This window comes from Beta vulgaris, chromosome 2 (genome assembly GCF_026745355.1).
Source record: "Beta vulgaris subsp. vulgaris cultivar EL10 chromosome 2, EL10.2, whole genome shotgun sequence".
Lineage (NCBI taxonomy): Eukaryota > Viridiplantae > Streptophyta > Magnoliopsida > Caryophyllales > Amaranthaceae > Beta > Beta vulgaris.
In genome coordinates, this window is record NC_079203.1 from 43,471,307 (window position 1) to 43,484,577 (window position 13,271).

At 33.4% G+C, this 13,271-nt stretch overlaps 1 protein-coding gene, 1 long non-coding RNA gene and 4 other non-coding genes across 6 annotated transcripts; 5 read left to right on the plus strand and 1 right to left on the minus strand.

Annotated features, from left to right (window-relative positions):
* Positions 1–761: 761 nt before the first annotated feature.
* On the minus strand, positions 762–5,408 carry LOC104886500 (ferrochelatase-1, chloroplastic). The gene is made up of 9 exons (XM_010670945.3): positions 5,080–5,408; positions 3,779–4,121; positions 3,534–3,677; positions 3,286–3,387; positions 2,430–2,533; positions 2,224–2,350; positions 1,945–2,097; positions 1,649–1,749; positions 762–1,363 (listed from the first exon to the last, which is right to left on the minus strand). Exons 1-9 carry the CDS (start codon positions 5,163–5,165, stop codon positions 1,054–1,056), a joined length of 1,470 nt encoding a protein of 489 aa, XP_010669247.2. The 5' UTR covers positions 5,166–5,408; the 3' UTR covers positions 762–1,053.
* A 4,065-nt stretch (positions 5,409–9,473) lies between these two features.
* Positions 9,474–11,891, plus strand: LOC104886499 (uncharacterized). The gene is made up of 2 exons (XR_789201.4): positions 9,474–9,739; positions 11,718–11,891. It is a non-coding gene; the product is annotated as an uncharacterized LOC104886499 (long non-coding RNA).
* LOC125495364 (small nucleolar RNA U19) lies at positions 10,527–10,651 on the plus strand. The gene has a single exon (XR_007272002.1). It is a non-coding gene; the product is annotated as a small nucleolar RNA U19 (small nucleolar RNA).
* Positions 11,016–11,110, plus strand: LOC125495334 (small nucleolar RNA R24). The gene has a single exon (XR_007271973.1). It is a non-coding gene; the product is annotated as a small nucleolar RNA R24 (small nucleolar RNA).
* On the plus strand, positions 11,159–11,251 carry LOC125495335 (small nucleolar RNA R24). The gene has a single exon (XR_007271974.1). It is a non-coding gene; the product is annotated as a small nucleolar RNA R24 (small nucleolar RNA).
* LOC125495358 (small nucleolar RNA snoR98) lies at positions 11,478–11,600 on the plus strand. Its single transcript, XR_007271996.1, has one exon. It is a non-coding gene; the product is annotated as a small nucleolar RNA snoR98 (small nucleolar RNA).
* Positions 11,892–13,271: the final 1,380 nt, after the last annotated feature.

The window sequence follows — 13,271 nt, forward strand, 5'->3', positions numbered from 1 at the left end:
AGTTGATCACCTCGTTTATTTACTGCAAGATACGCCTCGTTTCAAGTTTAATTGTCTTGAATCTTATTTTCATTTTGTTTTTGTATAAAATCAAAATAAGATATGTATGATATAAAAAATGTAGATAAAGGGTCCTTTTTATTTGATCTTGAAGTAGAAAGCGTTCCATCTATTCTTGAAAAACCTCTTTTAAAAGGGACTAGGCTTCCTCGGTGAATGCCTTGGTAGACGATGTAATTTCTTATAACTCTGGTTATTCGTTTTTACATAAGTACGTAATTCAACAAGATAAATTTAGTTCCTTATGTTACTTCTATATGGGAAGTCATTAGCAAATACGAAGTGGACTGTACCCCTGCATGATACTTGAGAGGATTAGGTATAAACGCATGGGGATTAAGGCATAACAAGAAAAATTCAAACACTATACACAGCTCTTTATACAAAGGCAAGAGTTATAAACATATGTCAGAATAAAGTTTTTGTTGGTACACTCGATGATGTATATGCAGCTTAAAACTACCTGTAAAAAAAATATTACTATAACCCTTGCGGGGGGAGGGGCTTAGAACAAAGTTGTTCAAGAGGATGGTCGTTGGCCGCCCTGCTACGCTGGGTCCACGAGGCTGCGGTTATGGCTGAGAGTTCAACAGTGAGTAGGGAGAATGAAGTGAAGAGGATTGACTTCAGGTTTATGTTGGTACACAATCTCATACCAATTACCATACCCGTAACCAAAGCAACACAAGGACTTCAAGATATGGCACAACGCCTCTGAATATACTTTCAGGCAATACTTAAGGTATTTTCATAACCTTCATCCATGGACGACAAAATAAAAAAGAAGAATACAAGCTATTTGGTGTTACCTAATTCATTAAATCCCTTGTGAATCGCAATCCAAAAACTACAAATTAGTACACACAAAGTTGTATACTCTTGGAGTAATTCTACATGTTACGTGGCGAATTGTGTTCCTCTATCCATTCTAGTGTGATTTTTCAGTCTATTTTGTGTATATCTTCAAAATCTGGTGAACACTACCATCTATTTTTACAAAAGGCTGTTCTTAAATGCGAAAATCATTTTCGGGGACAAAAGCAGGACGAAGGCCAACAGTGAACCAAAAAACAATTTTATGAAATACTTGACTGGATCATTATCAACTTCTTCAGCTGTGCTAGTTGACATTGCAGTTGCTGAAGGAAGAGCTTCAGCTACAGCATCAGCTAGATCATTGATGAAAGAAGAATTGCAGTTAAGAGCAGGAACACGACCCCAGTTCTCAATGCCAGATTCAAGCGCCAATTCCTTGTACTCCATATCGATCTCTTCAAGTGTCTCAATGTGCTCACTCACAAAGCTGCGACAAGAGATTGGCAAACAAAAATGCGTTACACTCCACATAAAAAAAATTACTGATCACTGATGCGGAAACTTTGATCCCCACTAATTTCTAACTTCTATACAAATTATGGTCCCTTGCAACAATTTAATAAAACAAAAGTGATATCATTGAAAACAGCATTCAATTATTACCGCTCAGAATTGCATGAAAAAATCTAACACCATAATATGTCAGCAACAAGTAGGTAAGGAATACACAAAACTCAAAAGTAAGCTCTTTGATTGATAAATTGCGACTCACCTCACAGGAACAGCTAGCAGACTCTTGACTCCTTTTTCGCCAAGCTCAACAAGAACTTCATCAGTATAAGGTTTCAGCCATTGCACTGGACCAACCCGACTCTGAACATAGAGGGTATGAGAAATGAAGTCGGCAAAGCAAACAAGATAAAACACAACAACCAACTCCATGGTATAAACATCAACAGCGTGGTGAAGGCATAAGAGTAAAATGGAAAAGCAGAGTATCAAAGAAGCGACTAGCTGAGATCCGAAACCACGAAGGCTAGAAAATGAGAGAGTTTGCTCACAGCATACCTGGTAAGCAAGTGTATGATCATTGTTGATTCCTCTAGATTTTAATTCTCTCATAATTAAAAAAATGCAATCCTCCATCTGATCTTTGTATGGATCTCCAGCGTTTTCCACATAACTTACTGGCACCCCATGAGCACTGAAGAATATCATAACCTAGAATTTGTAAGGGCAATGACAATTAGTTCCACCACATCAGAAGATAGAAGAACGCTAAAAAATTCAAAGACATGTGACAAGGTGCAACCAGAAACCCATGGTTAATAAAAGAGCCTAACCTACCTCATCTGGCATGGAAAAAGACTGCAGCTCTTTCTCAATCAAGTCAGCCATGGACTTGACATAACCTTCTCGCTGGTACCAGGACTGGATGATAGCGATGGGAAGGTGAGATAGATATGCATCCTTCCTGAAATGTTTAAATGAAGGTAAGCTAATAGAGTAGGAAAACATAAAGATTCCGAGTCAGGTAGTGAAGACAAGTTTACCTGAAAATGTTTTCGAGAACGCGGAGGCTAGAACCTGTTGTAGATATAGAAAACTGAGGATAGAGAGGAAGAACGACAAGCCTTGTGACCTTGTCTTTCTTTATCTGAAAGTTCAAAATAGAACAAGGTTCAACTACATTGCTCCAACAGATTGCCATAGACAGGGAGTTGAAAAAGATAGTTATACCAGCCACCATATGAAAGATGAAACAAGCAGAAAGTCCTCCATATAATGCTTATAAAATTGAAAAGGTAGAGCTGTAGTAACCAGATAAACCAACAGATCCTCTCCCTTAGCAGAAGGGTCGAAAACATGTAAGATGCTCATCAGGGAGAAGATAAAACACGACATCAGCAATTAGAAGGCTCGATACAGTTAAACGCACGTAGCATCACTTCTAGGAAAGAAGATGCCAAACAAAGCTATAGAGGAAGGAAAAGGGTTTATTCCAACTACAAATTAAATCAATTTAAACCCTAGGGAAGCTAATGAAGCTGATGCAAACACTGAAAGGTTGACCTTGAGTTTCAGTCCATTAGTCAACACAAAATCAGATCAACATTATAATAAGTCTGTTACTGTCATAAGGCACTGAATAAGACCCAATTGGTTTGCACTTTGTTTCCCCAAACCTAAGGGGAATTTTCCTGGGATATAAATGTGGAAGTTAACAGATTATTACACAAGTCACAGGTTCACATAAACAGACATGAGATACGGTAAACCTAAGGGAAAAACATCTCAGTTTCCAGCGTACGCAAAGAGCAGATAAAAAATGAAGTTCCACGCAAATCCGTGTCTTTTCCAAACAAGCACTCTTATAAGAATGATTAAAGAGTAACAATGAAAGCTAACCTGCTGAACTGCCTCCTCTGTAAACGGGTACCAGTACCTCATGGCAACGTAGACAGATACGTTCTTTTTCTTTGCTTCCAAGGCCAACTTAAGTACATTTGCCTTCAGAAAAAAGATTAAATATTAATGAGACAGTAAAATAAGAGAATTAGACAACCATATGTGAAAAGAAATCAAAATAATCATTATTAAGTCTATGATGGAGAAGAAAGCAGGGAAGAAAGTCTGCAAGAGAAAACTTATCTCACCTGCTCGTCAGTTATCTTTCGCAATGGTGAACCCCCTCCTATAGAAGCATATCCTTCTTTGCTTTTAGGGGCTCTAAGCTTAGAAATCAATTGAGCTAGAGGTCTTTGCAGAAAACGGAACAACATAGGAAGGCGAATGATGTCCTATTCCAAAATTTTAAGAGACGCATATCAGATAAATCTAATAGCTACACCTACCTTAAACTACTAAGAAAAAACAACAAACCAGTCTAGGGAGCACATACTGGGTCAGCAAATAGATTAAACAAGAACGGTTGGACATCATTAAGAGTTTCGGGTCCTCCTAAATTCAAAAGAAGCACCCCAATCTTTTCCTCTGCAACATGTGAAGGAGCTATAGCCAAGTTCTCGTCGCATGTGCTTGTCTGTATAGCAGCAGAACAAAAAGTTTTCCCCACTCCAAGTCTTTTCTTCTCTGGTTGACAATAAGAAAATCCACTGATGTTGCTGCTTTGAATTTCAACAAGGTTGGAAGGCAATAGTGCATATGAACCCATTGAAGAATGCCTACATCGGCTACATGTATATCTACAAGGAGGCATGTGAGCTCTCGTTTGTGGGCATGACCTGCCAACAGTCAGCAGAACAATGCAATAGCAAGAAGTCAGAGTGCGTACTATACAAAAGCAAAAACCATCCAATTCGACGAGTACATCGTCTTAGATCTTCTTCGTGTTTCTACATACTCACACAAAATCACAACACTAGCAGATAATCTCACCGTTCCTGAATAGTAACTACTACCTCCGGTCTTTATTAGTTTACCTGTATTCTTTTTGGGATGTCCCTTATTAGTTTACCCATTTCTTTTGTTTCTATTTTTGGAATGGGGCCACTAACTTTCCATCACAAATACATTCAACTTTAATATAAAATAATCATTTCTCTTTGTTTTTATATCCCACAACATTATTTCTCCTAAAACTGTGTGCCAAAGAAATGGATAAACTAATAAAGACCGGAAAGGCACCCACATTTCTCAAAATATGTTTTGACCCCCTACCATCTCTTTCACTACTACTCTATGACAACTAAAGTTTACTAACTATTAGATTTATCGAAAAGTTTACTTCTATAAAATTATTTTCTATATTTTAATATATATATTTATTGAGAGCGATCAACAGTCAATGTTCGATCTCGAATATTGTACGACAGTACAATGACAAGATGCAACTCAACTGCGAAATGCCAGGTTAATGAACAATAAAAAGTGTCACATGTGAGAATTAAACATGCTAATTCGTCTCAAATTATCACTTGAAGGAGAGTTAGACTTACTATATTTTGAAATGGAAACATACAAACTCTAATTCTATTATTCTAACAGTTCATAACATTGATTTTTCATCAACCCGGAAAAAATTGCAGCCAACAAAAAGAGCAAAAATTTCATAATATAAGCTAAAACACGATCAAACCCATGATCAATTCACCAAATGTGAGAATATAAATAGAGCATCAACAATCACTAAAAATGATTCATTTCGTAAGAATATAATATATGATGGAATAACCCACTTACTGAAAGAATCTAGTTCTGAAATTTCGAAGTGAGGGAGATGATACTCTTATCTGCGAAAACATGGCAGAGCTTGTGGTTGCATCCATGGCGTCAATTATGAGATACCCAGAAATCCAGAAGCCTGTAAATTGGCAGTTTAGGCTGTTGAAACGAGGAATTTTTAGGGATTTTGATGGGTATATAAAATAATATTACAAGTTAGTAGTATATAATAAACATATTAGGAGCAACGTCGATGAATGAAGGAAGAATAAAGAGAGAATTAAAAAGAGAAGAGTGGTACGTGTTCCAACAATGGTGGTTACTGCCTTACTGGTTAGCGTCTACATACTACAGTTTAGGCACACCTAATGCACGTACACTATTTCCAATATAATTAGTATTTAGGCCCCGGCGATGTCTCGGATTTTCTCTTTGCTATAATTTATTAATAGTTAAATAAGTATTCTTATACTCATTTAAAAAAGTCATCTTATTCATTATATATGTATTTCAAATGTTTTCCATTCATATGTCATTATTAATTTTGATTACAAAATCAATAATGGTATGGTGGAGTAATGGTTGGATTTCTTACTTTCATACGTTATGGGTTCAGGTGAGAATGGTGTTTTACTACCTCTGTTTCCTAAAGATCTTAACTCTGTCCGTTTAAGTGCGTTTTCAAAAGATTTTCCCTTTTTTACTTTATTCCTTATTTGGAATTTTTTTTCCTTTTTAGCCTCTCATGTCCCTATCATATGGTCCTCCATTACATTATTAATTCAATTTTGCTCTCATTCTCTCTCCTACTTTAAACTCTTTTTGTTTGTTTATTTATCTTAACACCTTTCTCTCTCCTAATTTACCCACCCCACACCTCACACAAATTAATTCTCATTGGTATCTGTAGTAACAGTTTCAAGGAAGATATTTAGGAATCGGAGGTAATATATGAGAAGTGAGAAAAAATCTGATACGTTGGATGAGCGAAATCCAATGGCCACCCATATCATTAATGGCATATTTGTCAATAACTCCGAGCTTCGCGTTATTTCCTCAACCTTTGTTCTCTCTCAGCGTCAAACTCTTGACAGTTTCCCCTTTCTCTCTCCTTGGTACCAGAACTATCTCTTCCTCACAACAGCTTCAATGGCGGACGAAGATAAAACCCTAATCTTGTGAATTGTTGCTTTTGCAAAGAGGGAAGAAGCATCTATGGTGAAGAGGAAGAAAACAGATTAAGAGGCTTTGAGAGGGTGCGTAAGGAAAGAGAAATAAAGTATAGTTGAAGTTACACTCGATATTACTTCCTCTCCAGTCATCCATTATTCACCTCCGAATTTTCACAATTGAAAACCCTATCATATCTTCTTCAATTTTAAGCTCAATTAGAACTTTTCCCTTTTTCTTCAACCCTAACCGTGATTTGTTTGTTTTAATGAGGTTGAATATGCAAAGTTTTAACAATTACTTTTAATTATTTATTTTTCTTAGTCAAATTTAAATGTATTTGTTATCTTGAATGCACTTCGAGTTGGTGTTTGGAATTAGGGTAGGATTGATTCTCGTTAAAAAAAAAGAAGAAGAAGAATTAGGATTGATGATTTGCTTAATTTGATCATATAGGTTTATTTTTCTTTACTGTTGAAGGGTATGAATGATGGGAATTATGGTTCTTCAATCGATTTTTATTTCAGTTGTACGCTAACGTGTAGCATCTTGTTTCAATTGCAATTTCAACATCGAGTAGTTTGTTATATGTTTCATTTCATTTATGTTTCATTGAAAATTGAGAATCATATTGGGCGAAGACGGCAGTTGGTGGAGATGGTCTAGGATGAGTCAAGTAGAGGTTGTTAGAGATTTCGGAAGCTCGAAATTCAATGGGTTTTAGGGGATTTTCAGGTCGTATCGTTGTTAGGATTGTTGGTTCATTTGTGGGACTATTTATTCTACACCTTTTTTAGAGTTATAGGAAGTTAATAATAAGAATTATGCCAATATGTGATTAGAACTACAATTGAAATTATGTTTAAATGGAATTTGGGAACTAAAGAATTCTTTTTACATTGCATAATTGTTGTACATAAGGCGCTTTACAGACTTTTGAAGGATTTGTGGCAGATGTGATGGAAACCATTCACTATGTATATCATCTTTGCCTATTGTGGCAATGTAGAATTTGTTTTGTACATTTACTATTAATACTATCACCTTACTCCGCTCCTTTGTAGTGACAATTATCAAGTCTACTTAGCTAATTTCATTAGTAAGGGTATACTAGTTCTGTTGTGTTGCTTTTCAGTTCATAGCTCAAAGGCTTGAGCCTTTTCATTCTTAGCACTCATTTTGTAGGTGGTTGCCACAAAATTCTATACAGTGCCCTATGAGTATGTACAATTAAACAACTCAAGCCTGAGCTTGGTTAAGCCTTGTTTTTGTGCTTTTATCTATCTCTTCTATTTGCTTGCAAAATTGTTGATCTCTCCTCCCTGCTTTCATGTACTTGGTTCATTTTCCATGTGAAATTCTCTACTGATTTATTAGCCTTCTTTGATGGTTAGTCTACACTTTAATATGGCATAAGCCTATGGAGTGCTAATTGATTCTTTGAGTGAAATTTTAGCATATTTTCTAAATTTAGGTTGCCCATGACCCGTTTTTTTTTTTGCGTGAAATTTCGGCCCGACCGCCGGCCATAAAGTTGTGCACAACACCCTCCCATTTTCGGACCAATCCCGCGGACCGGACTCACCTTGATTACCTCTAATTTTGCTTATTAAAAATCATATTAGATCAGATAAAAAAAAAAGTTCAAGTTATATCATATAAGTTTAGATAAGATCCAATCATATAAGTTTGAATTAGATCAGATCAGATAAGTTCTGATCATGCTTATTTTTAGAAATTTATTATTATTGTTATTGGTATCATGATTATTAGTATTACTAATGATATAATAATAATAATAATAATAATAATAATAATAATAATAATAATAATAATAATAATAATAATAATAATAATAATAATAATAATAATAATAATAATAATAATAATAATAACGGTTTTTTCACCATATACCCCTGACAAATTTTTTGAATGATTTAGGTTAGTTAAGTAGGATTAGGAGAGGATTAGGGCCTAATGACTAACGGAAGTCTAACACCGTTAGTCAAAAGGGTAAGTTGATGTATTTTTCGAAAAGTGAGGGGTATATGGTGAATTTGAAAACTTGAAAGGGTATACGGTGCAAAAAAAAATTGTCAGAGGTATATGGTGAAAAAACCGTAATAATAATAATTTTTGTAACATGGAAATCAATGACTCTCCACGCGACACGTGGATTAATCTGAAACACTCACGTATCTCCTGCTTGCAAATAAAAAGTACCATGCTAAAAGTAGAGTAACTGAAGTACACATTCCTATTTAGGGGAAGTATCAGCCGATCTCCTTTGTTTGGTACACACTCAGGCCCAAGGATGTCTTGAAAATTTTGGGGCCCCAGTTCTAATATGAAAATTGGACACCTAAATTTATAAAAAATAAAGATGGAAGGTTCACGTTTTAAAGATAAATCATTGAAAAATTTATTAAGGGTGGGAAACAAGGTTGATTTCTTCAAATATGAAGTAAAGTTTTCAAAATAATATATTTTGGGGCCTTTATAATTTTGGTGGCCATGTGCTGTTGGGCTCCTTGCACACCCTCATCTACCCCTCTGCTCAGGCCCAGGACATCAAAGAGCCTTGACATATGATTGGATGATGTGTACTTTCCAATCATCGCTTGCCACATGCGTGGCATGCTCCTATATTTAAATTAGGGTGATCTAAGGGTACAACAATCATTCCAAAACGCTAAAAGTCCTTAAAATCAAGAGAAAGATACATTTTTCAAAGCAGTGTAATATTACTTTGTCACAATTTTCTCTCTCTCCTTTGCCTCTCTGGGTACAACAATTATTCCAAACCCGACTTAAGTTTCGAAGGGGGAGCCACCACCCAAAGGCCAAACCTTCAAGATGGGTCCCTTTTTTGCAGGTTCAAGATCTTTTGACTAGGATATTGTTGCACTAGTCAAACACTACGTAACAATAATAATAATAATAATAATAATAATAATAATAATAATAATAAATTATTATTATTATTATTATTATTATTATAAATTGTGCATAGAATAAAATGATAGTAATATTAATACTAATAATGAAATACAAAGTAATCATAATATTAGTTATCATATATTTTATAAAAGATAAGTTCAAATCAGATTAATATAAGTTAAGATTAAATTAGATTAGAGAAAATAATATCAGATAAAAAAAAGTTAAGATCAAGAAAATATAATTTCGATTAATCAATAAAAAACAGCTTAATTCTAATGTACTTCTTTTAGGTGAAAAAAAAAGCAAAGGCCGAGCGTTATGTACTTATGTTTAACTGACAAGTGAGGCACACAAGTGCACAACTTTGTCTCTGAAACTAGGGTTTTCCTTCTCATCTCACTTTCTTCTGTATAAATTTGCGCCGTTGCTCTTATTGTTCACCCAACTCATCTCCCTCTCTTCTCACCAATCTATACTCCCTCTCTCTTATTCTCTTATCAATACCATATTTTTAGACGCTCAAAATTCCAATTTCATATCAGATCTCTTTGTATTGTCAATTGTGGTAAGATCAAAGATCCAAACTTTTTCTTTCATTTATTTTTCTTTTGTCTGGGTGTATATTTATACCAAATCAAACAATGAGTTCAATTGGAATTTGATTCAATAATTAAATATTTTGGCACATTTTTCAGACACGGGTGTTAGTTTTTATTCAATAATTAGCTACCTTTTGCACGGTGCCTATAAATTTGCTGAATATCACGATTGAAGGGAACTTTTTTCTTTATAGTTCCCTTCAAATTTATTTTAGCCACATTTATTTATTAATTTATACTATTTTTCATTTTCAAATCTAAAAATTTCCCTTTTTTTTTTAAATTATGCTATGTATGAATGTATGTGATTTATTGTATGTTATGAGTGTTATTATGCTATCATTATTGCTTTAATAATAATAAGAATGAATTAATTATGGCTCCATCTTAAAGAGTCAACAGCAAATACCCTTTAATGGTAAATTGACTGCCGCTTGGAGCCTATATGAAATCTAGCCGTACGAAGATTGCTTGAAACTCATTGTTGTTTCATGCCACAATATTCGGCTATATCTCTTTGTTACCTCATTAAATATTATATTATATTATATATGAGGCAAACTTACAATAACTTATCGTATAACATGTGAGTTTTTTGTTGAATTAGTTATTGTAAGTACGCTCACCAAATATGGACTTGTAGTGTAGATAATGAAAATATTTTATTGATTGATTAGATTGATTAGATTGATTTGATGGTATTTGGCATTTGGTTGCCTCTTTGAGTAGCCTTATGAATAATTCAAGGTTTCATATTGGCTTAGTTACGGGGCACAAATTAGCTTGGGTTTAATGTTTTGTTTGATCCTTTGTGCTAAGGCCTTTTGAGTGGACTATTCTTATATTATAGATTGTCCTTCAACCAGTCTTGGACATTTGTTATATATGTAGGAAAAGATTTAGGGGTGAATTTTGATGAGATAAAATAGGGGGATTTTGAAAAGAGAATATATGAACGATTGATTTTTTATTTAATGGTTGATATTGCTTAAACTCTATTTTGTACAAATTGTGTACATAGCCTTCGAATAGCTGAACGGTTGGTTTTCGGACCGCATGGAACCGTCTGGTTCAGACAGAGGCTTAGATTGATCAGGGATAAGATCCCCCGAATGTATTACTTTCGACTTTCGAGTCTCGACGAATGATTTATATATATACCTCATTCGTTTCCTAGTTTAGATAAGTTCGGATATATTTTGGTGTTTGAAATTTGTTTGAGAAACGTGGAATGATAGTTTTTTGTCGATGATGAGGTTGTGTAACACGTAAGAAGATTCAGCTTATAGTTGGATCTTCAATGCAATACATTTGTTAACGCTTGGCTTCTGAGATTAACTGTTAATATCATACATGAACTTAAATCTTCACTTTTTTGGAAACTATGGTTGATGATGAGGCTTTAACATATAAGATGATCTTACTTTGTGTTTGATCTTCGATGAAATACATTTGTTAACGCTTGGCTTCTGAGACGAACTTCAAATTTCATGCATCAACTTGCATTTTTCACAAAAAAACTTGAAAAACAATTGACATTGAGTGTGCGATTGTGTTTTGTTTGCTGATAATGCAAGGTTTATTCCTTTTGGTAAGGAATAAGTTGGGAGTAAAGGGGATCCCAACTCGCATAGGTTGTGAAATTTAACGTTACGGTCCGAATTTATATGTACATAGGAGGAGAGGGAAAGTGAATCTGATTCATGTTAACTATCAGAGTCTCTATGTCCCATAAAATTACTATCTTCTCCAACAAAAAAAGAACAGGATTTTAATGCTTGTGAACCTTGCTTTGTGGTTTCCAAGTTTGGCTTTTCTGTAATATTTTTCCTACTGTTTTATTTTTCTCAGGATACATTTGATATATTTGACATTTTAAAATCTCATCTGATTGTATAGTTTATACTCAGATTCCTTGAAACTATTACATCATTCATCTCTAAGGTGCTGAATAACATGACGACTATACGCTCTTCCCTCTTGAGTCTTGACAAATCTGAATATGTTGGCACACTTACTTTGATTATGGAGAACTCATGTCTCATCATGTCTGCAAGTTTAGTTAGGGTTTCAGTTTGGACAGGATCTGAATTAAGAAAAGTGGAGCTTTGGATACAATCTTTACGGATTTAGAATATGACTAGATTGGATTTAGGTTATGTTTGGTTCACTTTATATTTTATCTTATTTTAGATCTAATTAAATCAGATTAGATTAGAAAAAATAAGTTCAAATCATATCAGATTATTTTATATTCAAAAAATTCATTTTTACCATTAAATATCTTTTATTAGATATTAGTTAAATTATAATAATTGAATATTAATAAAGTATTTATAAAGATTTGTTCTTTTTGGCATAAAATAGTTAAATTGAGTTGAATTGAATTAAATTGAATTGAATTAGATTGAATGTAATAAATATATAATTATTATTTGAATAATAATATAAATTTTAAATAATTTTTATTATATAAGGGAAGATGGGACTCATGGTGTCCTTTTTTGAACGGATTATTTTGCTCCTTTTCTCTTTCTAAATTACAAAAAAAAAAATCAATACCAAAATGGGGGTTCAAAGTTCAAACAAATTAAAGCCATCGGAAATTAAATTTCTACATCACTCACAAATCACTTATATCATGAAACTTTACAAATCACTCAAAGAATTGAGAAAATCACGTTGAAGAAATCACGCAAATTACTCACATGATCAGAAACTTTACAAAAAACTAAAAATTAACTTACAAACTAAAACTAATATAGTAGAATGTCAATACATACAAAACATTCAAAAAATTCACTTACAAATCATTGTTCTCAAAAAGCATTCACAATTATATAATCACAAAAATTACTTATAAACACGAATCTGAGAAAAACATAAGATTTTGACAGTCATATCACACATTCGTCTCGGCGATTTTCGAACTTTCAAACAGGTACATAATTCTTTTAATCTATAAAGTTATTTCACATTAATCGATTGTCATGTAGTTGAAAAAATGGATAATAGCAATTAGTTGAGAAGGACTTTTACATAATTTGATTCATTTTCATATAAAATTAGAAAACAAGATGTGTATGAAATTTGTTTAATTTATGACACTGATAAAAATTAACAATTTTAGTTCTTTTTTATTAAAATTTCAATATAAAATTTTTGTCCAAAACTTTTGCAAAATATCCATGTTCAATTAAAGGGGGTATGTACTCTTCGGACAGTAAATACTATTCTCAATTAAGAGAGGTGAATAATAACTTGGCTCTAAAAACTGCTTCCTCTAAAAAACGAAGATTAATAATATTTTTGCAAAAAGTATAAATTATGAATAAAAGAAAATGAAAGAAAAAGGAAAAGGGTAAAAATAAAACAAGTAAAAAGTGGGAGAAAATAAAAAGGAAAAAGAAAACAAAACAAGAAAAAAGAGAAAATCGAAGAGTATAGCAAAAGCCAAAAGGTGTAAAAAGAAAAGGAAGAAAAAAAAAAGGAAAAAGA